The sequence below is a fragment of the Suricata suricatta genome, chromosome 16 (genome assembly GCF_006229205.1).
Source record: "Suricata suricatta isolate VVHF042 chromosome 16, meerkat_22Aug2017_6uvM2_HiC, whole genome shotgun sequence".
NCBI classification, from domain to species: domain Eukaryota; kingdom Metazoa; phylum Chordata; class Mammalia; order Carnivora; family Herpestidae; genus Suricata; species Suricata suricatta.
In genome coordinates, this window is record NC_043715.1 from 34,825,366 (window position 1) to 34,850,212 (window position 24,847).

The 24,847-nt window shown below is 36.3% G+C and overlaps 1 protein-coding gene and 1 long non-coding RNA gene across 3 annotated transcripts in view; one reads left to right on the forward strand and one right to left on the reverse strand.

Annotated features, from left to right (window-relative positions):
* The window catches only part of ITFG1 (integrin alpha FG-GAP repeat containing 1), a 270,698-nt gene that overhangs the window by 234,754 nt on the left and 11,097 nt on the right, over positions 1–24,847 (forward strand). The window contains exon 15 of one of the 2 annotated variants that reach the window (XM_029924964.1): positions 17,247–17,710. The exons of the other annotated variant lie outside the window; for it this stretch is intronic. Coding sequence (XP_029780824.1) covers positions 17,247–17,344 — 98 coding nt within the window. The 3' untranslated portion in view covers positions 17,345–17,710. Of the gene's footprint in view, positions 1–17,246; positions 17,711–24,847 lie in introns of those variants that run through there. 2 annotated transcript variants of the gene reach the window in all.
* LOC115280224 lies at positions 13,546–17,210 on the reverse strand. The gene is made up of 3 exons (XR_003903714.1): positions 17,158–17,210; positions 15,872–15,935; positions 13,546–13,565 (listed from the first exon to the last, which is right to left on the reverse strand). It is a non-coding gene; the product is annotated as an uncharacterized LOC115280224 (long non-coding RNA).

The following is a 24,847-nucleotide window of genomic DNA, read 5'->3' on the forward strand; positions in this document are numbered from 1 at the left end:
TCTCTCTCTCTCTCAAAATAAACAAACTTATAAAAAATTAACCATCTATGGTGGCTAATTTTGTTATGTGCATTTTACCACAATTAAATATAATTGCCCAACCTCAGCTCAGGTCACGATCTCACAGTTCATAAGTTCGAGCCCCGCATGGGTCTCTGTGCTGACAGCTCAGAACTTGGAGCCTGCTTTGGATTCTGTGTCTCCCTCCCTCTCTGCCCCTCCCCCATGTTGCTCTGTCTCTCTATCAATAATAAATAAACATTTTTAAAATTTTTTAAGTAAACATAAAGAGCACCAGGAAAATATTTGAAGATGATTCCAAGAAAACTCTCTGTTGTAACATTTAAAAATGTAATTTTGTTTAACATATAAATTGTTAGCCTTTTAATTCCCAGTAAAATTTTATCATGACTTTTGATAGTTCACTTGTTATAGCTAAATTCTGTCAACCACACCTATACCAACCCTGCCATAGATTCACTCATACTAACCAGCTGCTGTCACAAAAATTTTGCAACTACTAATTTATGATCTCACAGGCTGAGTGTTCAGGAGTCATTAGTTTTCTTAGCCACTCCAGTAGATGCTTTAAAACTATGTAACTTTTACAAACTCAGTATTTTCTAAGGTGCATATCATCATTTTTTTCCTCTAAACTGCTATTTCAGATAGTCAGCAAGTTCAGTAACTTAGTTAATAGAAATACTTTTAGACTTTGATAGCTACTAGTTTGTTGATGTTTGTTTATACCTCTATTACAGCTTTTTTGTTTAATTTCCTTACTTGTTTGTTCTTAAAGGAGGTATGCACACACTCATCGCTTGTACCAAGTAGTGTAAAAGTGCAGTAAGGTTTAAACATCACTGATGGGGAGAGAAATGGAATCCCTGGCCCCCTGTCCTCTCACTATATTACAGCAGGACACACCTTAATCAGCTGTGGTGGGATGCACCATGGAGAGTACTCCAGTGGAGGATAACATGTCCAGAGGATGTATTTTATATAGATCTTGGAAGAAAATGAGGAATGTCTAGATGAAAAGAGAATTTCCTGATTAAGGAAAATGACCTTATTAGAAAGGAAAAGTCTCTGGAACTAAGCTTCAGTTATTAGCTTGTTCTTTTATTGATTAAACTCAGACCTGCTGAGCCAGCTTCTTGCTAGTTGTCAAAAAAGGTAGGAGAAAATGAACCCAGGACCGTCTAGATTTGCCTCTCCTATTTTGCCCTTAAATTATAAGCTCCTCAATTTTCAAATCTTTTCCTTTTCTGTGTATTTATTTTTGTTTTTTAATTTATGTCCAAGTTAGCATATAGTTCAATAATGATTTCCGAGTAGACTCCAGTGATTTACCCGCTATATGTAACACCCAGTGCTCACCCAGCAAGTGTCCTCCTTAATCCCCATTGCCCATCTAGCCCGTCTCCCTGCTCCGAACCCCTCCACCAACCCTCAGTTTGTCCTCTATATCAAATCTTTTCCCAATTCATCTTTCTGTTTGCAGTGCCATGAAGTGTCTGGCAGATAATATTATTACTTAGACAAGTAGATAGAAAAGGGGAATCCTAACTAACTATTCATGAGTTTTAAATTTTTTTTAATGTTTTATTTATTTTTGATACAGAGAGAGACAGAACATGAGAGGGGGAGGGTCAGAGAGAGAGGGAGACACAGAACCGGAAGCAGGCTCCAGGCTCTGAGCTGGCTGTCAGCACAGAGCCTGACGCGGGGCTCGAACCCACAAACGTGAGATTTTACCTGAGCCGAAGCCGGAGGCTTAACCGACTGAGCCACCCAGGCGCCCCTCATGAGTTTTATAATATTTGTGTGTTTTATACTCTATGGCAGGATTTCTCAAATTAGCACATTAATATTTTGGGCCAGATAATTTTTTGCTCTGGGCGTTGTCCTGTTTATTATAGGTTGTTTAGCAGCCTTTCTTGCCTCTACCCATTAGGTGCCCCTAACAGCCTCTGGTCATGACAGTCAAAAACGTCTCCAAAGAAAGACAAAGTGAGAGGAATCAACACTTTTTGATTTAAAGCTATATAATAAAATTATAGTAATCAAAACAGTATGAAACGACATAAGAATAGACACACAGACCAGTGGAACAGAATGGAAAGCCCAGAAACAAAGGCCCACATATATGGTCAGCTAACATTTGACAAGGGAGCCAAGAATACTCAGCAGAGGAAAAAATTATCTTTTCAATAAATGTGTCAAGCACACATGTGAAAGAATGGGACTACACTCCTGTCTTACAATACCAAAATTAACTCAAAATGGATTAAAAGTTACAGGAAACCATAAAACTAGAAGAAAACATAGGAAAAAAGCTCTTTGACATGGGTCTTGGCAAGGCTTTTTGGGCTCTGATTCCTAAAATACAAACAAAATCATAATTAAACAGAATAAACATAGGACTACATCAAACTAAAAAGCTTCTATACATCAGAAGTGATCAACAGCATGAAAAGATAACCTCAGAATGGGAAAAAAAAACATTTGCAAACCATATATCTGATAAGGGGTTAATATCCAAAATATACACAGAACTCTTACAACTCAATAACAAAATAGTAAGTAATCCAATTTAAAAATGGGCAATAGACCTGAATAGACATTCTTCCAGAAAAGGTATAGTACTGGCCAACAGGTACGTGAAAAGGTGCTTGATGTAATTAATCATCAGGAAATTCAAATCAAAACCACAATGAGACATCACCTCATGCCTCTTAGAATAGCCATCATCAAAATGATAAGAGATAATAAATGCTGGATAGAGAAGAGGGAACCCTTTTGCGTTATTCGTATTGGTGCAGCCACTATGGAAAACAGTGTGGAGTTTTCTCAAAATAATTAAAAATAGAACTACCAGATGATCCAGCCATTCCACTTCTGGGAATATGTCCAAAAAAATTAAAACACTATGTCAAAGACATATTTGCTACCTATGTTTATAGCAGCCTTATGTACAGTAGCCAAGACATGAAAGCAACCTATGTGTCCATCAGCAGAGAATGGATAAAGAAGTTGTGGCGTGTGTGTGTATAAACACACAGACACACACACACACACTGACTATTATGCAGCCATAAAAAAGGAAATCCTGACATTGTGACAACATGGATTGACCTGGAGTGCAGTATGCTAAGTGAAGTAAGTTAGCCAGAAAGATAAATACTGTATGAACTGAGGCAGCTGGGCGGCCGACTTCAGCGCAGGGCGTGATCTCGAGACTCGTGAGCGGGAGCCCCGCCTTGGACTCGCTGCTGTCAGCCTGGCAGCACAGAGCCTGCTGCAGACCCTCTGTCCCCTTCTCTCTGCCCCGCCCCTGCTTGTGACCGCCCCAGAATACATAAATATTTGTTAAAATACTGTAGGAGCTCACTTATAAGTGGAGTATTAAGAAAAACATTTCATAGAAAAAGTGATCAGGTTTATGGTTGGGAGAAGGGAGAATTGGAGTAATCTGGGCAAAAGGTGTGACCTTCCAGTTATAAGTGCTAGAGAGGTAAGATACAATACGATAGCTATAATTAACATCGCTGTGTGGCATATTTGAAAGTTAAAAGATTAGATCCTAAGAGTTCCTATCACAAGTTCCTATCACAAGTAAAGAACTTTCTCTTTTATTTTTTTACCTATCAATTTGAGATTATAGATGTTAACTGGACTTATTGTGGTAATCATTTTACAGTTTACATAAGTCAAATTATTATGCTACATACCTTGAACTTATATAGCATTCTCTGTCATTTATATCTTAGGTAAACAGGGGAGAAAATATCCTACCTACTTCCAGGGTTTTTAGTTATACTCAGCAGGAGGAATTGGGAAACACAAATTTACTGTGGTGTCTTCCAGAAGGGAAAGTTTAGCCTGAGTGATTTTAATTCAGAAGAAGGAGTGGAAAAAATCTTTCTGGCCTATAAGTTCTGTACTTATAAGTTTGACCATGCCAATTCCTTTTGCCACAATTGACAATGGCAGTGATAGATCTAGGGGGTGGGGGCAAGGGCAAAGACATACAACAACCTAAAACTTGTGGGTCTTAACCTTACTTTCATGACACAGCCGACTTGGTTTCTACAACAACTGTCACTTTTTAAGCCTCTGAAATAAAAATAAATACAGGGGTGCCTGGGTGGCTCCATTGGTTCAGTGTCCAACTCTTGACTCAGGTCATGATCCCAGAATCATGGGATCAAGCCCTGCATTGGGCTCCACACTGACCATGGAGCCTGCTTGGGACTTCCTCACTCTCGTCTCCCTCTGCCCCTCTCCTGTCCTTGCTCTCACTTTCTCTGTGATTAAAAAAAAAAATACAGTTATCTATCCATTAAAAAGCAATTTATGCAGTGCTACCAAGCAATTTGTTTATTGAGTCATTAGTCTCATTCATCTATGTGAGGAGGTGAACATGGTAATATATAAGAGTAATATATTATGGAGCCAAAAGTGAGGGCATTTCTGATTAGTGAGCTATAGTACTTAGATGTTAACAGTATTTGACAGTCTCATTTGAAATCTACCACTCGTGTAATGGACTATTTCACACTGCAATTAATTAGACTTGTTTTATTAAGAGCACTATTTAAAAATGTTTATTTTCTAGGATATACTTTCAAAGTCGAACGTTGTAACATCATCATTCTTATATAATTATTTTAACTTAGTAAGATAGAAAAGATCAATATGAGCATAGTACAATCTCCAGGTAATAGTACAATTTCTAGGATGAAAAACAAGTACCTTTATGTGTGTACCTCTCTCCATTGACATGTATGATAATGAATATAGTATATTATTAACAACAGAAATTATTTTAGCAGTTAAAATGGAAAAATGGAATGTCTGTGTGGAAAACACCTAGGGAAAGATATGTTAAGATATTGTTAAGCATGTTTCAGACATAAAAGTCTTTTCTCATTCTTTTTTTATTCTGTTTACATTAACTAAAGTTTTCTCATTAGTCATATTGTTTTAAGTTGAAATAAAATTGCTTTGACTGTAAGGCAGATTGCTAATACGTAAATGGCACCTCTCTGTTAGTTTTTAGCATAATGACTACAACTCTGCTATAGATCAAAACTATGCCGTAAAACCATAAATCTTATCTACAGCCAAAAAGTACAAAATTCTTAAAATTCAACAGTGCCAAGCAAGAAAAATGTCACCACCAACAAGCTATATACATTAAAAGGATCAAGAAATCTGAAATAATTTTACTTAATTCCTCATATATTTTTGATTAGTATATTTTAATTCATATTCTACAACTGACTCTACATTCACATATGATTAAATTGCCACAGACTAACAAAAATTAAAAAGCAGGATCATGACACATGCATTTGACCTTATTAGAAAAGAAATGAGCTCTAAAATAGATTTCTAATTCATCTAGAAAAAGTTTTAAGCATATCTTTTATGAAATACATACATTAATGGATTTGTTAACAAAAAAATCCATTTGTAAGACAGGACAATGAAGAGAAATATTCAATTCAGAATTGGAGAAAGAAAATTTTCTTTTGGCAAACCAAAACCAGTGATTTTTTCTAGTAGGATAGTGTATGTGGCTCATTATAAACATAAACTGAAAACTAGTTTTCAAAATGCTAAAAGGATGCTCAATTAGAATATTCTTTGGATTCTTTGAAATGCTGGGTGCATAAATATTTACAGTTGTTAGATCTTCTTGTTGGATTGTCCTCCTTCATTGTCTCTTTCTACAGTCCTTGTTTTAAACTCTAGTTTGTCCAATATAGGTATTGCTACTCTTGCTTTTAGGGTGTTGTTGTTGTTGATGTTGTTGTTGTTGTTGTTGTTGTTTAACATCCATTTGCATGATAAATGTTTCTCCATCCTCTCACTTTCAATCTGTAGCTGTCTTTAGGTCTAAAATGATTCTCTTTGCCATGTAATACTCCATTGTATATATATATACCACATCTTCTTGATCCATTCATCAGGTGATGGACATTTAGGCTCTTTCCATGATTTGGCTATTGTAGAAAGTGCCGCTATGAACATTGGGGTACATGTGCTCCTATGCCTCAGCACTTCTGTATGCCTTGAGTAAATCCCTAGCAGTGCTATTGCTGGGTCATAGGGGAGTTCTAGCGATAGTTTTTTGAGGAACCTCCACAGTGTTTGCCAGAGCAGCTGCACCAGTTTACATTGCCACCAACAGTGTAGGAGGGTGCCTGTCTCTCCACACCCTCGCCAGCATCTATAGTCTCTTGATTTGTTCATTTTAGCGACTCTGACTGGTGTGAGGTGGTACCTCAGTGTAGTTTTGATTTGAATTTCCCTGATGATGAGTGACAATATGGCCATTTGTAGCAAAGTGGAAGGACCTTGTGGGTGTCATGCTAAGCGAAATAAGTCAGGCAGAGAAGGATAGATACCATATGTTTGCATTCATAGGTCTAACCGGAGAGACCTGGCAGGGGACCATGGGGAGAGGAAGGGGGAAAGAGAGTGGGGGAGAGTGAGGGACACAGATCAAGGGAGACTACTGAATACTGAAAATGAACCATGGACTGAAAGGGGAGGGGGAGGGAGGAAGGGGGTGATGGTCATGGTGGGGGGCACTTGTGGGGAGAAGCACTGGGTGTTATATGGAAACCAATTTGACAATAAACTATTAAAAAAAAACTAAAAAATAAAATGAGTCTCTTATAGGCAGCATATAGATAGGTCTTGTTTTTCTAAATCCAAAGGTGACAACCCTTTGTCTTTTGATTAGAGTATTAAGTCCATTCACATTCAAAGACAGATATGTATTTATTGCATTTTATTATTTTTGTTGTTGTTTCTGGAGATTTTCTCTGATCCTTTCTTGTCTGTCAGTTTTGATCTCTCCTTTGCATTTGAAGAGTATACTTTAATATTTCTTGCAGGGCTGGTTTAGTGTTCAAGAAATCCTTTAGTTTCTGTTTGTCTGAGAAACTCTATTCTGAATGATAGCCTTACTGGATAGAGTATTCTTGGCTGCAGATTTTTCCCATTCAGCACTTTGAATATATCATGACACTCCTTTCTAGCTTGCCAGGTTTCTGTTGAGAAATCTCCAGCTAGCCTTATGGGTTTTTCCTTGTAAGGTAACTCCTTTGGTCTTGCTGCTTTTAAGATTTTTTTCTTTATCACTATATTTTGCAAATTTAATTACAATATGTCATGGTCTTGGCCTGGTTTTACTTATTTTGATGGGAGTTCTCTGTGCCTCCTGAATCTGGATATTTGTTTCCTTCCCCAGATTAGGGAAGTTTTCAAGTCAATAGTGCATGCGACACTTGATTGTGAGTTCAAGCCCCACATGGAGTATAGAGATTACTTTAACAGAATAAAATATTTTTTTAAAAAAGAAGTACGAAATGTATTCATTATTCTCAAAAAGTCCACAGTTTATTTGGAGAGGTAACAAAAAATGACATGGGTTTTTTTTTTATATATATATAAATTCCAGTTAGTGTACATAGCATACAATATATTAGTTTCAGGTATACAATTCAACACGTGCAGCATCCAGTGCTCATCACAGGTGTCCTCCTTAATTCCCAATACCCATTCAACCCATCCCTGCTAACCCTCAGTTCGTTCTCTATAGTTAGGAGTCTGCTTCCTGGTTTCCCTCTCTCTTTTTCCCCCCTATGATTATTTGTTGTGTTTTCTAAATTCTACATTTGAGAGGATATCAAATTTGCCTTTCTCTGATTTATTTCACTTATTAGCATAATATTCTCTAGCTCTACCTCTGTCTTTGCAAATGGCAAGAGTTCATTCTTTTTGATGGATGAGAGTGTTCCATTGTGTATATACACACCACATCTTCTTTATCCATTCTTCCGTCAATGGACACTGGGGCCCTTTCCATAATGTGGCTGTTATTGATAACGCTGCTGTAACATGATAAGCCACTAGTAAAGGACTTATCAGAAGACTAATAACTTTCTGGAAGATGATGACTTCATTATTCACTGGCCCTTTTGTCTGTGAGATTTAGGTTTCTAGAGTGGAGTCCTAAGAAAAACTAGGATTCCATATCATTATTTATAAAACTTCCTAGAAATTTGATGCCCTTGACCTTATTTGCCTGGACAACTGAACAGGAAAATTTGCCAGTTGCTATGTGCAAAAATATTAAGGTGCAGTTGCTGCCATGAGGAACTTTATATTTCATATAAGGCTAAATATATATTTTTTCAAATATTTTCATAAGTAATTACAGAGCAATGTGTCAAATTAATGGCAACAGTAAGTGCTATTGAAGTTCAAAGAAAGAAGAGATCATTGTGGACTGATTGACAGATAACACTTTGTGGAGGAAGTCTTCATTTGAAGGATTGGTATAACACGTATTCAGAAAAAATGAACAAGAAGAAAGGTAGAGGTGGGCACCCAAGTAGCTCAGTAGGTTGAGCATCTGACTCTTGATCTCAGCTCAGGTCATGATCTCATGATTGATTGGGGAGTTAGGCCTGTGCTAGGCTCATGCTGACAACAAAACCTGCTTTGGATTCTGTGTCTTCCTCTCTCTCTGCTCCTCCCCTGCTTACTCGCGCTCTTTCTCTCTGTCTCTCCCTCTCTCTCATAAAGAAACATTGAAAAGAAGAAGAAGAAAGGTAGAGATAGTATTATCAAAGTCAAAATATGAGAAATGTGGCCTTAATAGGAAAACACAAAAAGAAAATAATTTGATAATCAATAAAATCTTGTTCTGGTTTTTGAAATCTGTACCACACACAAAAGCTATAATATCTTTGAATACTTTCTTTTACCTTCTTAAGTACATTGAGGAAAATCTCTAGTATCCCAGACAGATGTTACCCTTGGTTTCATTTAGTTGTTCTAGTATCTCTGCATAACTTGGAAAAATATCCTGGAATTTAGTGTAGGTATTGTTCTTTTTATTTTTTAATTTTTTTTACTGTTTGTTTATCTTTGAGAAAGAGACAGAGAGAGACAGAGAGTGAATGGGGGAGGGGCAGAGAGAGAGGGAGACACAGACTCTGAAGCAGGCTCCAGGCTCTGAGCTGTCAGCACAGAGCCCGATGCGGGGCTCAGTCTCATGAATCGTGAGATCATGACCTGAGCCTAAGTCAGGTGCTTAACCAACTGAACCACCCAGGCGCCCCTGAAATGTGGTATAGTTATTGTTCTTTACGCAAATTGTTGTTTCTAAGTTTAATTTAGAGAGTTTACTAATCATGACAATACATGTTAATTAGGCATATTCACAGTATGTAGTAATTGGGAATATGATTTCTATTTATTTCAAGGATCTTATATTTTTTTAAAAATCAATCAACAATCTTAAAATATGCCTTGTTGCTGAGTTCTTGAAGTAAATTTTTAAATAAGTAAAGAATGAATGAATGATGAACAAATGAATGAAAAATCTCCTTTGAACAAGTTCAGTTTTGGAGACTTCTAGTTTCTAGGTATAGGGCTTGGAATTCATACTCCCATCCTCACCCCAAAAAAAGATGAACAAATGAAAATCAACAACTCCTCTTGGACACATCAGAAAATTGAGGACACAGGGCAAACCACTGCCCCCAAAACTGGAAAGGAGGCAAATACATAGAATCACAGCAGAATAGAGCAGGAGTCACAGTGGGTCCAGCAGGAACAAGTAAACGTAATTGACTGATTGCTACAGATGGGAGTTTGAGAGATAAAGTCCTGGAGGCCCAGACGTAGGCGACCTTGCACTTGCATGAGTTTTACCTCCAGAAGCCCTACCAGGTTCAGTGTCAGGATCTGGAGAGAAAAAATTCTCCTTGTGCTGCTGTTGGACAAGGAAAAAATTAAACATTTTTCAAGACTCCCAGAGCAACTGTTCATCTTAACAAAAGCCTGATCTCTGGGGAAATTTTTTTACAAAAACCTAATCAACTTAGGTTTTTAGAGGTTAACTGGTTTAAAGGAAATGAACCCAACTCTAGCCCTGTCTTGTCTTCCTGTCTCACCATCAGGAATGGATGAGGACTGAGTGGAAGGGACCTGAGAAACAACAGTGTGAAGAGTCATAGACTCACTAAAAAAGTGAGACCTAATTGTAGAACTACAGAGCACTTAACCTTTCCCCCAGCATCTTACTACTACGTCAGTCAGGCTCCTGTGTAACGGGATTACTGGTGAGCAAGGATCAAGCCCTTTTAAAAAGGAGTCTCTAAGGAAGCCTCAAGATAACAAAGGAGACAAAAACAGGACACTAAAGGAAATTTTGGCCTCTGATATCCACAGCTACAGCAACCAACAAATGCAGCGTAACTCATAGCCTGATAAACATAAAGCCTCACCCTAAACATGACCAGCTTTCAACAAAAATCAAAAGGCATGCTAAAAGTCAAAAAAAAAAAAAAAGCAATTTGAATAGACAAAGCAAGCATCAGAACCACAATCAGTTATGACAGAGAATTTGGAATTGTAAGACGGGGAATGTAAAATAACCGTGATTAATTTCCTAGGGGCTCAAACAGAAAAAAAGGAAATGCTAGAAACCAAAAGTACCATAACAAAAATGAAGAATGCCTTTGATGGGCTTACCAACAGCTTGGACATGGTTAAGGAAAGAATCAGTAAGATTGAAGATGTCAATAGAAACTTCTCAAACTAAAAATCATAGAAAAAAAGAAAAAATATGGTTTAGCCTAATGACCACCAAGGTGTAAATTGCTATACCAATGGCACCCAATAACTCATAATATAGTCGCTTCCCATAGTGACTCTGCTTAACCAGGAGGACATGAGCAAACATGACACAAGTAGAACCTTGATAAGTCTTACACTTGATACTTGCCCTCTTGAAATGCTGTCCTGAGGTTGCCTGTAAAGAAGCCCAGGCTAGTCTCCTGGAGAATCAAAGCCTAAAAGGAGAGAGACCTACTCAGCCACCCCAGCAGACCGACCAGCTGAATGCAGCCACAAGACTGAGCCCAGTCAAAACCAGCAGAAACTGCCCAGCCAACCATAAGAAATAAAATGGCTATAGTTGTAAGCCACCAAATTTTGGGTTGGTTTGTTATAAAACAGTAATTGCTAAAAGAAGTGTATTTTGCTTTGCTCAAGTGCCAAATGTGAAAGAATTCACAGAGGTGGACCTGTCAACATTAAAAAAAAAAAAAGTGTGTGTGGGAAGCGCAGACTTGAGGAGACAAGAAAGGGAAAGAAATATACAGAAGCAGAAGGTGAGAACTTAAGAGTTTAAGAGAACACGCTTCCTGACAGTCACAACTTTCATCATGTTCTCCAGGAAGAGGGTGCAGGTGAAAGAAAGGACTTTGGTAAAGGAAAAACTATAAGGTATTTTGTTTTCTGTGTATTATATAGCCAAGTGATTGTCTACAGGTCTCTCCAAGTTGATTAACATGTGATACCTACCTAGTCTAATGAACATTTTTAAGTCACACATTTCAGTGAAACACCTAACTTGCAAATAAAAAAACCTCTCACCTTTCGTTTATTAAGTAACTATGCATCTTCTATCCCTATTTTAGAACTAAGCAGTTTTACTCCATGGTGTTTTTTGACACTACAAGAAAAGTTCAGTTTTACTAAAATGCCATGGCCAAGTGTTTGCCTCTCAGAGAGGTCTCCAGCGTCAAAAATAACATGCACTAAAGCATAAGCCAGGCTTTCCCATTTAGCTCATTTATATTACATTGTCTACTTTGTAAATCAGAATTAGTCTTTCTAATCCAGAGAATGACAGCTGAAACATAATTGTACATAACCTCAGAAAAGTTTACCTCCCTAACTCTGTAGGTGCACTGACCATTAAATTAGACATTCACAGTCAGTAACACCCGATGCAGTTTGGCTTTATGAGACTTGTGGATTTATTTTGTTTCCCTTCACATTATTTTTTACATGCATTGGCAGTAGTTTTTATCATTCCTTCATTAGATGCAATAAGCATTAAACTGTAGAAAAAACAGTTATCAAAGTCAAACTACACAGTTCCTAAAAAAGTTAAACAGAATTATCATATGAACCATTAATTCCACGCCTAGGAATAATATCCCCAAGAGAATCGAAAATGTATGTCACACAAAAACTTGTATATGTGTGTTCATAGCAGCATTATTCATAGTAGCTAAAAAGCATAAATGAACCAAATGCCCTTTAATTAATAAGTGGGTAAACAAAATATGGCATATCGATACTGTGGAACATTATCCAGCCATAAAAATATGATATATACTATAACATGGATAAACCTTGTAAAATATTCTCAGTGAAAGAAGTCCGTCACAAAAGACTGCAAATTATACAATTCCATTTATATAAAAGGTCTAGAATAGGCAAATCCATATAGACAGAAAGGGACTGAAGGTTACTAGAGACTGGGGGAAGGAAAAAATGGGAAATGACTGCTAAGAGTACAGGTTTCCTGTTTTGGAGTGATGCAGATGCCCTGGAATTAGTGGTGACACTTACACAATCTCATGACTATACTGAAAACCACCGAAGTGCACACATTAACGTGGTAGACATTGTGGCATGTGAATTATATGTCAATCTAACAAAAAGGAAACTTAAAATGATATTCTCAATTTATAACTGGGAAGCAGGTTGATAGGAAATTTGAACCAGAGTTCCAAGCTTCCTGATTTCTTACAAAAGAGAAATTAGAAAAACTTTCAAGAAAATTTGGTGTTACACTATTTTTCAGTGATAGGAAGTTGAAATTCAACCTAAGAAAAAAAGCAAAAACTCTGAGGAATGATTATATAACAAATAACAGCTATGTGAATAGCACTTTACAATTTCCAAAGAACTTTTTATCTACCATTAAAAACTAAGTAACAGTGTGGTAATTGCTTCACTAAATCCAATAAGTGGTGTTGTAGTTTTAATTTTAAGAATGAAGAAACATTCAAATTACATGTTTTGGTTATATCTTTAAGCATTTCCAGGTCAGGGTTTGTCTCTTTTTCATCTTTGTGTAAAAGGCATATATATTATGCACTCAGTATATGTTTTGGTGAGTAAATAGACACATTAAGGCTTAGCAAAGTCCAGGGACTTTCTAAAAATCAAACAAAACAGTGTTAAAAAACCGTCTTTGGTCTTCAAATCCTATGTGTTTTCCGTAATACCACATCACAAGTCTCCTGTGTTAGGGAATACATTCGTTCAAGTTCCAGTCTTTAAGCTGATGTCAGGTTATTAAAATGAATGTCTTTTAAAAAAAAATTGTCAAGTTAGCTAACATACAGTGTATAAGGTGTGCTCTTGGCTTTGGGAATAGATTCCCACGATTCATCGCTTACATACAATACCCAGTGCTTATCCCAACAAGTGCCTTCTCACTGCCCTTCACCTGTTTTGCCCCCATCCCCACCCCACCCTCATCAACCATCAGTCTGTTCTCTGCAAAATGAATGTCTTCAACAGGAATCATTGAAATGGCTTACTGTGTAAGACCTCAGGAAAAACTAAACTGTTATACAAATTAGACTTTGTTATTTACTACCAAATATTCAGTCAGTACAACAGATATTTACCAAGTGTCTGTTAGGTGTCAGCCTCTGTGCTGTACCCTAGAAATAGAGCATAAAAAGGAATTCATCATTATACTGAAAGGACCTCAGCACCTCTTTTCATGGAGCTATTTTCAATCTAGTAGGAGGTTCTCCCACACATTTTATCACTTTATCCTTGTCAGTTATCTAGAAGCTGAGTTCAGATATAATTCAAAATACTCCAAAAGAATAACAGTCAAATGTCAGTGGATTCCTTAACTCTCCATTATAAGTCACCCATCAACTACTAGGAAAGAGGCCAAGAATTCTTTTAAGAAGTTTTCCATAAATAGCTACCCTCCTAACTTCTGAAATCCAAGAATTTGGCATTTGAGCATGTAAACTCACAACTGTCCATATACTGTTCACTTAAGATAATACAGGATTTTTCTTATGCATCCACATTCTAGAAGCACCTTAGTAACACTACATACTTTTAAAAGGTATTAACAACTTTCTCTGCTTGGATTTATGCCTTCCTATGAAGACAGGCTATTTTTTGTTCTTGAGCTGATTACCAAATTGGACTATTAAAAAAAACAGGAGTTAAATTGACACATCTCAGGTTTGTAATTTGATGACAGATTGGTTAAGATGCTTCTCCAGGCAATCACAAATTTGATGATTAGTGAGCATCCACTTATAAGGAGTTCAATAAAATGATATGCTTTAGTCATATAAGCCAGTAGGAGATTTTACCATTAAGAAAAGAAAAACTGCTTCATTTCTCTTATTCTGTGTGGGTAGCCATCCATTTAATTAACATCAGTGAATTTTAAAGCAAAAATAAGAAGTTATGCTCCAATTTAGTAAATGTTTTAAATGTCAGGTGACTATAGGCTGAAATGTATTGAAATTTTAAAATGAAATATCAATACTTGATTATTCTCAGTCAAATCTTTATTCCAAAATTTCTCCTCACCTTCCAAATGTATTGTGTCTTCTTTTTTTATGACTTTGAATTCTGGTGTCAGATTACAATATAGTATTGAGAAATAGAGGTAAGGGTAGATGGTTGCAACAAGTAGCTTTTTCATAATTAACTGTGTTCTATATTTAGGAATTAGATCTCTCTCCCCATAGCTAGCTAAACGCTTCAGCAATGAATTTTAATGTTAAAAATCATCATTGTTTTGACTCTTAACTATAGACAGCAAACTGGTGGTTACCAGAGGAGTAGTGGGGTGGGGGTGGGGGGAGAGGGGAAATAAGTGATGGGGATTAAGATACACTTATCATGATGAGCACCGGTGTTGTATGGAAGTGTTGAATCATTATAGTGTACACCTGAAACTACTATAATACTGTGTGTTAATTATACTAGAATTTTTTTTAAAAGAACAAAAGAGGGGCACCTGAGTTGCTCAGTCAGTTAACTATCCAACTTCAGCTCAAGTCATGATCTCATGGTTAGTGAATTTGAGCCCCACATCAAGTTCAGTGCGGACAGAGCCAATTTTGAGCCTGAAGGCAACTTTGGATTCTCTCTCTCTCTCTCTCTCTCTCTCTCTCTCTTGCTCTCTCTTGCTCTCTCTGCCCTACCTACCTTATGCTCTGTCTATATCTTTAAAAAATAAATAAATATTTTTTAAAAATTTTAAAGAATAAAAGATTCAAACAGGTGTTTTAAAAACCATCACTGTTTTAATCCATTTTAGCACTTGTTTTATTTGGCTATCATTCTTAGTTGATAATTTGTTTTAAAAATAGTTATATTATCAGAAATCACCCTACTAAAACAGCTTTGATATTCTATATTAAACACAATATTCAGGAGTTTGAGATCTTAGATCAAATCAAATATTTTGATAAGCCTCTAAGGCCACATTAGATTTCTTCACTGATGTCCACAGAATTAGAATATATATATATATGAAGCATCTACCATACACATTTTCTATAAAGTTTCCATGTAAGTTGTTTGAAACTTGAAACACTTTTAACTATTTTAAAATATCAAGGAAAGGATTATATTATCAGAGTATACTTAAACACCACCTTAACTGCTAGACTTTCTGGCTAGGATATTTTATTTGGTAAACATTTACAATGAAATTTATCATATGAGATAATGCAAATTTTTACCTCAGGTTGGCTTTACGTACAAGGAACTGTGATAATTATTATAGCCAATAAGATGTTATTACCTATATCAGAAATTTACTCTGCTAGCTATTAAAATAAACCAGCAGCAAAGGAAAGCAAGTGATAATGAATTTTTTTAATTTTATCATTTACCAAGACTTTTTTTTTAATCCATTCATTTTTATAGAATCCTAATCATTCTTGACAACTTTATTATGAGAAAAAAAGTACATCAGTACCTGCAACAGTCTCTTTCTTTATCTCTTTGCCTTGCCAGGAAGAGAGGTGGTATATCTACATCACCTAATGAACAGAGAACACATTGGTTAAAGGAACATCTCTTACTTATGGCAGAAAGACTCAAGGCAGAAGTGACAAGATACCAGAAGCATGATTCTCTTAGGCAGCTAGATCATTGGAAACAGGCCATTACAGAGTACACGTCAGTGAGTAAGAGGAAACACTGCTGGCCAAATAATTTATAGTATAGAAGAGTTCCTATATAATGAAATAAGGTTAATATTAAATCTATTAGGAGCATATTTTTCTTTCAAAATCTTTAACTTCATTTTTCTTAACCTCAACCATTCATGTTATTATCCAACTTGCCTTCTCAGCATTGCAGGTTTTCCTTATAGAGAAACATTGTCCCCTACCTGATATTCTCATAATTGTTTTCTTATAGAAAAATAGAATTTCTCATGCATACCACATGAAACAAAAACATGATGATGTTTCTTATAGAATTCCCCTACAGGCAGTGAAAATAATCCTAAACTTTTCACTCTGCCTTCTTAACTGTCTTGTATGAGCCAGAGGGCCTGAGCTTATTCTAGTGTAGACCAAGGGCTAGTCCATATCCAGAGCACAGTCCTTTTCATAATCAACTCCTGCATGGATATAATTGGATTAAATTCCTGTTCAGCAAGTTGATGCCTATTGTAGAAAATCAACAAAATACATCAGCCTCATCTCCCAGAACTCCTTAAAAATCCAGGTCCTTAGGTATAGAAGAGAACATCACAAAGCCCACATGCCACAACCATTAAATATGGCCCTGCAGCCTGGATTTCCAAAAAGTAACAAATACCATGTTAATGGAATGACTACACATAAAATGTTACAGATTCCCAGACCATATCTTGGAACATCACAAATACCATACAGATCCAAACAGTAAAAGTCAAATGTCATTGGAGGGGGTTATTCTGTGTCATTAGAAGCCCTTTTTATAGAGCAGTAAGACAAACATCACACTTCTTCTTCAACTGAAAATGAGATCACAGGTGATGATGAAGGGTGTGGGATTTGGAATTAGGCTGCCAAAAATAAAGCCCCACCTCCACCATTTAGTAGCTATGTTTTTAGTCAAATTGCTTAACCTCTTTATTTCCTCATGATAAAGTGGAGATAATAATAGTACCTACTCACATGCAATTATTGTTAACAGTAACACACAAGAAACACTTGCCACAGGTTTTGGCATATCAGATACATTTAATAGCTATTAATTCTTATTGCTTACAGTGTATTATCTTTAATTTTCATATTTTGTCCTCTTTTGGTGTGTTCTTCATCTCCATTTTAATTGATGTCAGTGTACTGTTGTTTCAGAGCCGTCCATTGAGATCATGAATACTTCTCAGAACAATTTTCTCTCCCAAGAAGAGGCATGTTTCTCTCTAAAGTTGCATAAAAACTTGGGTGTTTGAATGTGTTCTTTTGTCTCATTTTCATAGAGATGCCATTTTTCCTCAAGCCAGCGCAGTGCTAGAGGAGTTACAGACATTACTATTAGATGCAAATTCCCTGTGGCTTAAACCCTTGCAGGGAGGTAGAATTCAATGTCCTTTTGACTCAGAATAACACACACGCCAAGAAAGATAAAATTTCGGTGGTTTTCCCCACTTTGGGCAGTGACTTATCCCTTCCATTCTTCCCACCGCTTATGTCAGCATATATACATTATTTAAGACATCAGAGCTAGAGTTATGATAAAAATTCATATCTAGTACTCTCAAACAATGAAGTTGGCTTCAATATTATACCTCAAAATAAAGTGAAGTTCATCTCCTGTCCTACCTTCTTACTTAATTCAGAATCTTAAAATAACAACATAATCTATTTTACAGTGGCATTAACTAGTCAGAATTACATGTCAGTATAGTATTCTCCTGGAGAATAAGAACGAATCACCTTTAAAAACTATGAATTTTTAATTTTTTAATTACATAGATATGTGTTTGAATTGTTTTTGGAAAGTCCAATTATGATGCAGCCATAAAAGAACCTGCAGGCATTTGAATCTGATGTTTGGAGTATCACATATGCCTTTTATCTATTTACCTTTAGGTAGACAATCTTTCTATACTGGTTATCTATGTGATATAAACTGACATAATATTTTTTTAATGTTTATTTTTGAGAGAGAGAGAGAGAAGACAGAGAGAGACAGCGTCAGCAGGGGAGGGTCAGAGAGAGAAGGAGTCACAGGATCTGAAGACAGGCTCCAGGCTCTGAGCTAGCGGTCAGCACAGAGCCTGACACGGGGCTCGAACCCACGAACTGTGAGATCATGACCTGAGCTGAAGTCAGACGCTTAACCGACTGAGCCACCCAGCCGCCCCAGACACAGTATTTTTGAGTGGGGAGTATATTACAAGACTCAGGTCTGATGCATTTGGAGGGTAAAATCTCCTTCATGTATTCATTTACTTGTTGAGCACATATGTACTAGTGCCCAATATGTGCCTGGCCTGTTCTAGGCTCTTATAATATAGAAATAAATAAAACAGACCTAAATCTTAGCCCTCATGGAGATTACATCCTACTAGGGAGAGAGGGGTAATAAACATAATAAGTAAATTATTTAACCCTATTTAGTTATTAGGAAGTGAATAAGAATTTTGGGTCAGGGGAAAATAAAGCCAGGTTAAAGAGTAGTCATCAATTTTCTGTAGAGTGGTCAATGTGGGCCTCTCTGAGAAAGCGTCAGTTTGAACAAAGATTTGAAGGAGGTAAGAGAGTTAGACATAAAGTTATCTTTTGAAGAATATTCTTCACAAAGGAGAAAGCCAGTGTCAAGGCTGGAAGGTATAAGCATTCCTGTAATTTCCAAGAAACAGTGAAAACACCAGCATCTTAGAACAGAAGGAAGGGAGATTATGGGTAGAAGATGAAACGGAGTTAAATGAGTAGTGGGGAATGTAAACTAGGTAGGACATATCTTTATTCTGAGTGAAGCAGTAGACAGTAGGAAGAACAACAAGAGCTAAAGCAGGGAAACCAAATAGAAAATCATTTAAACAGTTCAGGCCAGAGATGATGGTGGCTTGGATCATGGTGATAACAGTGAAGGTAGAAATGTGTTTGGATTGGCAGACTGTTTATATATGAGGGGGACAAGTTATAAGGTTACTAGTCCAAGCAAGTAGAAATACAGAGTTACATAACTGAAGAGTTCTAAGAACTTCTGGGTATATACCCCCAAAAGAATTGAAAGCAGGGCCTCAAAGTGATATTTGCACATTCATATTCATAGCAGCAGTACTCATAAAAGCCAAAAGGTGGAATCAATCCAAATGTCTATCAGTGGATGAATTGGTAAATAAATCAAAGCATATATACATACAAGGAGTATTATTCAGCCATAAGAAGGAGTGAAGTACTGATAATTGCTATAATTTATATAGGTCTTGAAAACATTAAACTAGGTGAAAGAGGCCAGACACAAATGGCCACATGTTGTATGATTCCTTTTATATGATACATGCAGAATCAACAAATCCACAGAGACGGAGAGCAGATTAGAGCTTACCAGGGGAGAAGGGAATAGGGAGTTTTTCCTTAGTAGGTACGGCTATATTTATGGGGTGATGAAATGTATGGAAGCTAAGAGAGAGCTGGTGGTTGCACCACACTGTGAATATACTAAAAGGCCACCTAATTTGTATACTTCAAAGTGGTTAGTTGTACATTATGTGAATTTCACCCTAAAAAATAATTTTTAAATGGAGTGCAACAGGTGCTTTCATTGGAAACTAGTAGAAATGTAAGATAACACAACCTCATGTTAGAAATCAGGTTTTCTTTTTTATATCATTATTCAGATGTCGCAGCACAGTTTGAGGAGAGTGCTCTTTTACCCAGTGAATGTTCTCCTCCGTGACCCAGCATTCCACATCTAGGAATGTAAAAAACTAATCTAGATGCAAACAGATACTGATGTGCAGAGATGTTCACTAAAGCACTACAATGGTGAAAGACTAGTCACTTCTTGGCCTTTTGGCTCTATTCTTATCCATTTGATGTAATAGTGAAAAATAAGGAGAAATCCGTCATCTCCAACAATAGATTTTTTAAAATGATGATTTAAGAGGATTAATGTAGGCAATAAAATTATGTTTTTGATAATGTCTGTGTAGATTTAAGAAAAAATAATTTTAAAGGCATTTATAATCATAAATGTCTTTTAACTGTTACTTTGATTTTCTCTTAATGGGATTTCAGTTTTATAATAATCTTTCTGGTTACCTATTTTTAAAGAATTTTAATAACATGAAAAATATTCATAAAATAATACTGAGTGAAAAGCAGTAATACTAAACTATGCTAATGTGTTTATTTCTGCATGCATATACCTAGAGAAAAAATTACATGATTGAAAGTATGCTAAAATATAACAATTATGTCTTTATTTTGAGATTTTGGATAATTATATTTTCATTATTTTTTAATAGTTTTTAAGTTTCCTTATTTTTTTAAACAACATTTTTAATGTGGTTTTTTTTTTGAGAGACGGAGAGGCAGAGTGTGAGCATGGGAGGGGCAGAAAGACAGGGAGCTACAGAATCGGAAGCAGCTCCAGGTTCTGAGTCGTCAGCAAGAGCCCAATAGGCGTTTCAGACTCATGAACCGCGGGGTCGGGATCTGACCCGAAGTCGGCTGCTTAACCAACTGACCCATGCGAACGCCCCGTGTTTTCTTACTAAACATACTCTTATAATTTGAAATTTATGTTCCTAATAGACTACTGTTGATAAGTGTTCTTATTTTTGGTTCTTTATGGTAATTATAGAAAAATAATTTATATGACTAGTTTGATGTCTATTAAGTCAGTCTTTGCTGTTAATGTAGTGAAATCCATATATATTTGATTTTTACTTCAACTATGTAATAATAAATTTTATATTAACAAGTACTGCTAACATATATTGAGTACTTACCCTGCAGGACAAGATACTTTTAAACATTATTGTTCAAAAAGCATAACTCCATAAGGAAGACTAATTCTACTAATTTGCAATTCATTGTATTGATTTACAATTTTATATACATTGTTTAACTTTTTTTAAATGCCTATCCATAAGTTCACTCTTTCCATTGTACATTTATATTTCTAACATAAGAAATGTCTAATAAATGATGTATACTTTCAAATGACTTTCTATTTCTGGGTAATGTTAGTGATGTTAAGAGAATCCCACTAAATATTAAAATATTTGTTAATTTCGTCTTTTATTTTTTTTAATTTTTATTTATTTTTTTGAGAGAGAGAGACAGCATGAACAGAGGAGGGGCAGAGAGGGAGGAAGACGTAGAATTCGAAGCAGGCTCCAGGCTCTGAGGCGTCAGCAGAGAGCCCACCAAGGGGCTCAAACCTGGAAACCATGAAATGATGACCTGAGCCAAAGTCAGCCACTTAAAATACTGAGCCATGCAGGTGCCCCAGTCTTATCCTTTAAATGTTCAGCTTAATTATGTAACAAATACCTAGCAAATATATACGCTCATGGTGAGAGATTGACTTTTGTAATGCCAGTGTGAGGACTACATGAACCTGATCTCCCCTTAAAGGGGGAAAAGTACTGGCCAAACAACCAATATCAACCATTTCAGAATTTAAGAAATTGACTAAAGCCATAGAATGGACTGTGTCTGTATCCAAGAAGAATTAGTAATTCTCAGTAAGACAGCAGAGTCTGTGGCACTTTTATTTCAGGCTCTTCCCATCTGAACTACCTCTCTACTGAGCAGTGAAGCATCCATGAACAGCTAGCAGCCTCACAGTCAGTGGACAGGACTGACCTTTGGAGCTCTATTAAAATTCTGATCCCCATAGCACTGTCAATATTTTATCTAAACTAGCAACTCCTTGGAAAATCCCCATTCTCAGGATTTGGGGCCTATTTGATTTGACTCAGAGTTCATCCCAACAGTTAAGAAGTAAAATTTACTTTAAAAAATTTAAATAGCCCTGTCCCTAGCACATTGCCAAAAATAATACTCATCTGCTGGCAAAATCTAAACTACCTAAGCCTATGATTTCAGGTGTAGTGAAACAGGAGCCTGGCCAAAGTAAAAAAGGAAGTCAAGGAACTAGATGACTTTGAAAAATTCCAGTATATTCACAGGGATCTAGAAGGCTGTGAATGCACCTAGAAATGAAACTACCTCATTCAAATAGTACCTTGTGGCCCTGCTTAGGCAAGAAATGAAAGCTAAAGTTATCCTGTAAGCTGCCTGAAGTTTGAAGGAATACTCCACGCAAAACTACCCAAAGTGTAGAAATCTTGTTACCAGTCATTGCTGGCCCTAGTACCCCCCTAAGAAACCAGGCTTAAGACAAAAATTGTAAAAATAAGAAAATAAAATAACTTTGTGGCAAAGAATGAAGGATCCATAGAATTCATCCAGGAAAGTCACTAAACAAATAAGTGCCAACAACAAAGAAAAACCAACAAATCCTTGAAGGAAGATGGTTGGTACCACAGTCATTATATTATCTAAGAAATCCACTTTCAACCAAAAATTATAAGACATGCAGAGAAATAGGAAAGTATGCCACAAACACATTTTTTAAAAAATCAAATAACAGAAAATGTTCCCAAAGATATTGGAATCAGTTGACAGAAACTGTAAAGTAGATATTATAAATATGTTGAAAGAACTAAAAGAAGCCAGGATGAAGATTTTGGGGTAAATATGACAACTATGTTTCACTAAGTAGAAAATGGAAATAAGGAGATAAAAAATCATCTTAAAAATCAAATCAAAATTTAGGAAATGGACAATGTAGTAACTGAAGAGAAAAATTCAGCAGAAGACTCAACAGACTAGAGCTGACAAAAGAATCCTTGAATAGGATCAAACTTGAACACAAATCTCTGCATCAGACTGAGTTACAGAAGAAAACTCGGAGACCTATGGACCCATCATCAAGCATACCAACATATGTATAAGGGAATTCTTAAAAGGAAAAGGGAAAAGAAAGAGGCAAAACAAATATCTGAAGCAATAATGGCTAAACCCACCCAAATTTGATGAAAACCATCAATATGCACATCTTAGAAGCTTAGCAGATTCCAGGAAGAGATCCAAACATAGTCAAACTGTCAAAAAACAAAGACAAAAAGTCTATTGATAGCAGCAAGAGAGATGCTACTTATCACATATATGAGAGCCTCAATAAGATCAACATCTGACTTCTCAACAAACACTATAGAAGCCAGAGGAGGAGGATAAATGCTAAAAGGGGGGACAGAAAACTGTCACTAAAGAATTCTGTCTGTGGCAAACCTATCCTTCAAAAATGAAGAAATTTAGACATTCCTGGATAAACAAAACAGACAATTAATTCAGGGACTCCTGGATGACTCAGTCAGTTGAGTGTCCAATTCTTGATTTCTGCTCAAGTCATGATCCCATGATCATGTTGTAGGATCAAGCCCTGCATTGGGCCCTGCTGAGCATGGAACCTGATTAAGAGTCTCTCTCTCTCTCTCTCTCTCTCTCTCTCTCTCTCTCTCTCTCAAATAAAAATTAAAAACAAAGAAATTCTTTAGTGTGTATTTATATTTTTAGAGGGAGAGAGACACAGTGTGAATGGGGAAGAGAAAGAAAGAGAGGGAGACACAGGATCTGAAGCAAGCTCCAGGCTCCAAGCTGTTAGCACAGAGCCTGACAGGGGCTCGAACCTACGAACCGTGAGATCATGACCTGAGCCAGACTCGGATGCTTAACTGAGCCACCCAGGCACCCCTAAAAACAAAATTTTGAACTGACAATCCATCTCTACCAGACCAGTTCTATAAGAAATGCTAAAGGGAGCCCTTCAGGCTGACCTGAGAAGACTAGACAGTAACTCAAATCCACACAATTAAGTAAAAACACCAGTAAGACTATATATAAATATAAAATATGGTAATGCCTCTTATTTCCTGTCTGGCTTAAAAGTGCATAAAGTCATCATATAAACCTGTGTTGATAAGCTGGTAATGTGTAAAAATATAACTTATAATTGAATAAGAGCACAAAGAATGGGAAGGACAGTAGCTATATTGGAGCAATGTTGTTATCTGCACTAGCATTTAAGTTAGTTAATATGCTAATTGTAATCTCCATAGCAACCAAAAAGAAAATAATTCAAAAAATATAAAAGAAATAACTAGGGAACTAAAATGGTATACTAAAATTATTTAACAAAGCAGTAGTGCCTTTAATTCAAAAAACATAAAACATGTACAAAACCAATAGTAAATGAGAGACATAAATCCTGCCTTAATCAGTAATCACATTAAGTATAATTGGAATAAACACTCCTATCAAAAGTCAGAGATTGGTAGAATGGATAATAATATATGACCCAATTATGTGCCATCTACATATAAGTTGGAGGGGGCCTGTCTGGCTCAGTGACTCTTGATCTCAGGGTTGTAAGCTTGAGCCCCACATTGGGTATAGAGATCATTTTAAAAAATAAAATCTTTTTTAAAAAAGATACAAATAAGTTGAAGGTAAAAAAAAAAAATGGGGGAAATTATGCCATGCAAAGGGTAACCAAAAGAGCTGGAGTGGCTATTCTAATATCAGACTAAACTAGACATTAAGACAAAAAATTGTTACTAGAGACAAAGGACATACAATAATGATAATAAAAAGGGCAATCCATAAGGAAACTGTAAGACCTATAAAGACAGAGGCACCTAACAATAGAGCACCTCAAATACATGAAGAATTGAGGGAAATTGATAATTCAAAATAAATTATTGGAATCTCAGTGTGGCTTTGATTTGTGTTTCCTTGATGATGAGTGATGTTGAGTGGCTAAAATGAACAAATCAAGAGACTATAGATGCTGGCGAGGGTGTGGAGAGACGGGCACCCTCCTGCACTGTTGGTGGGAATGTAAACTGGTGCAGCCGCTCTGGCAAACA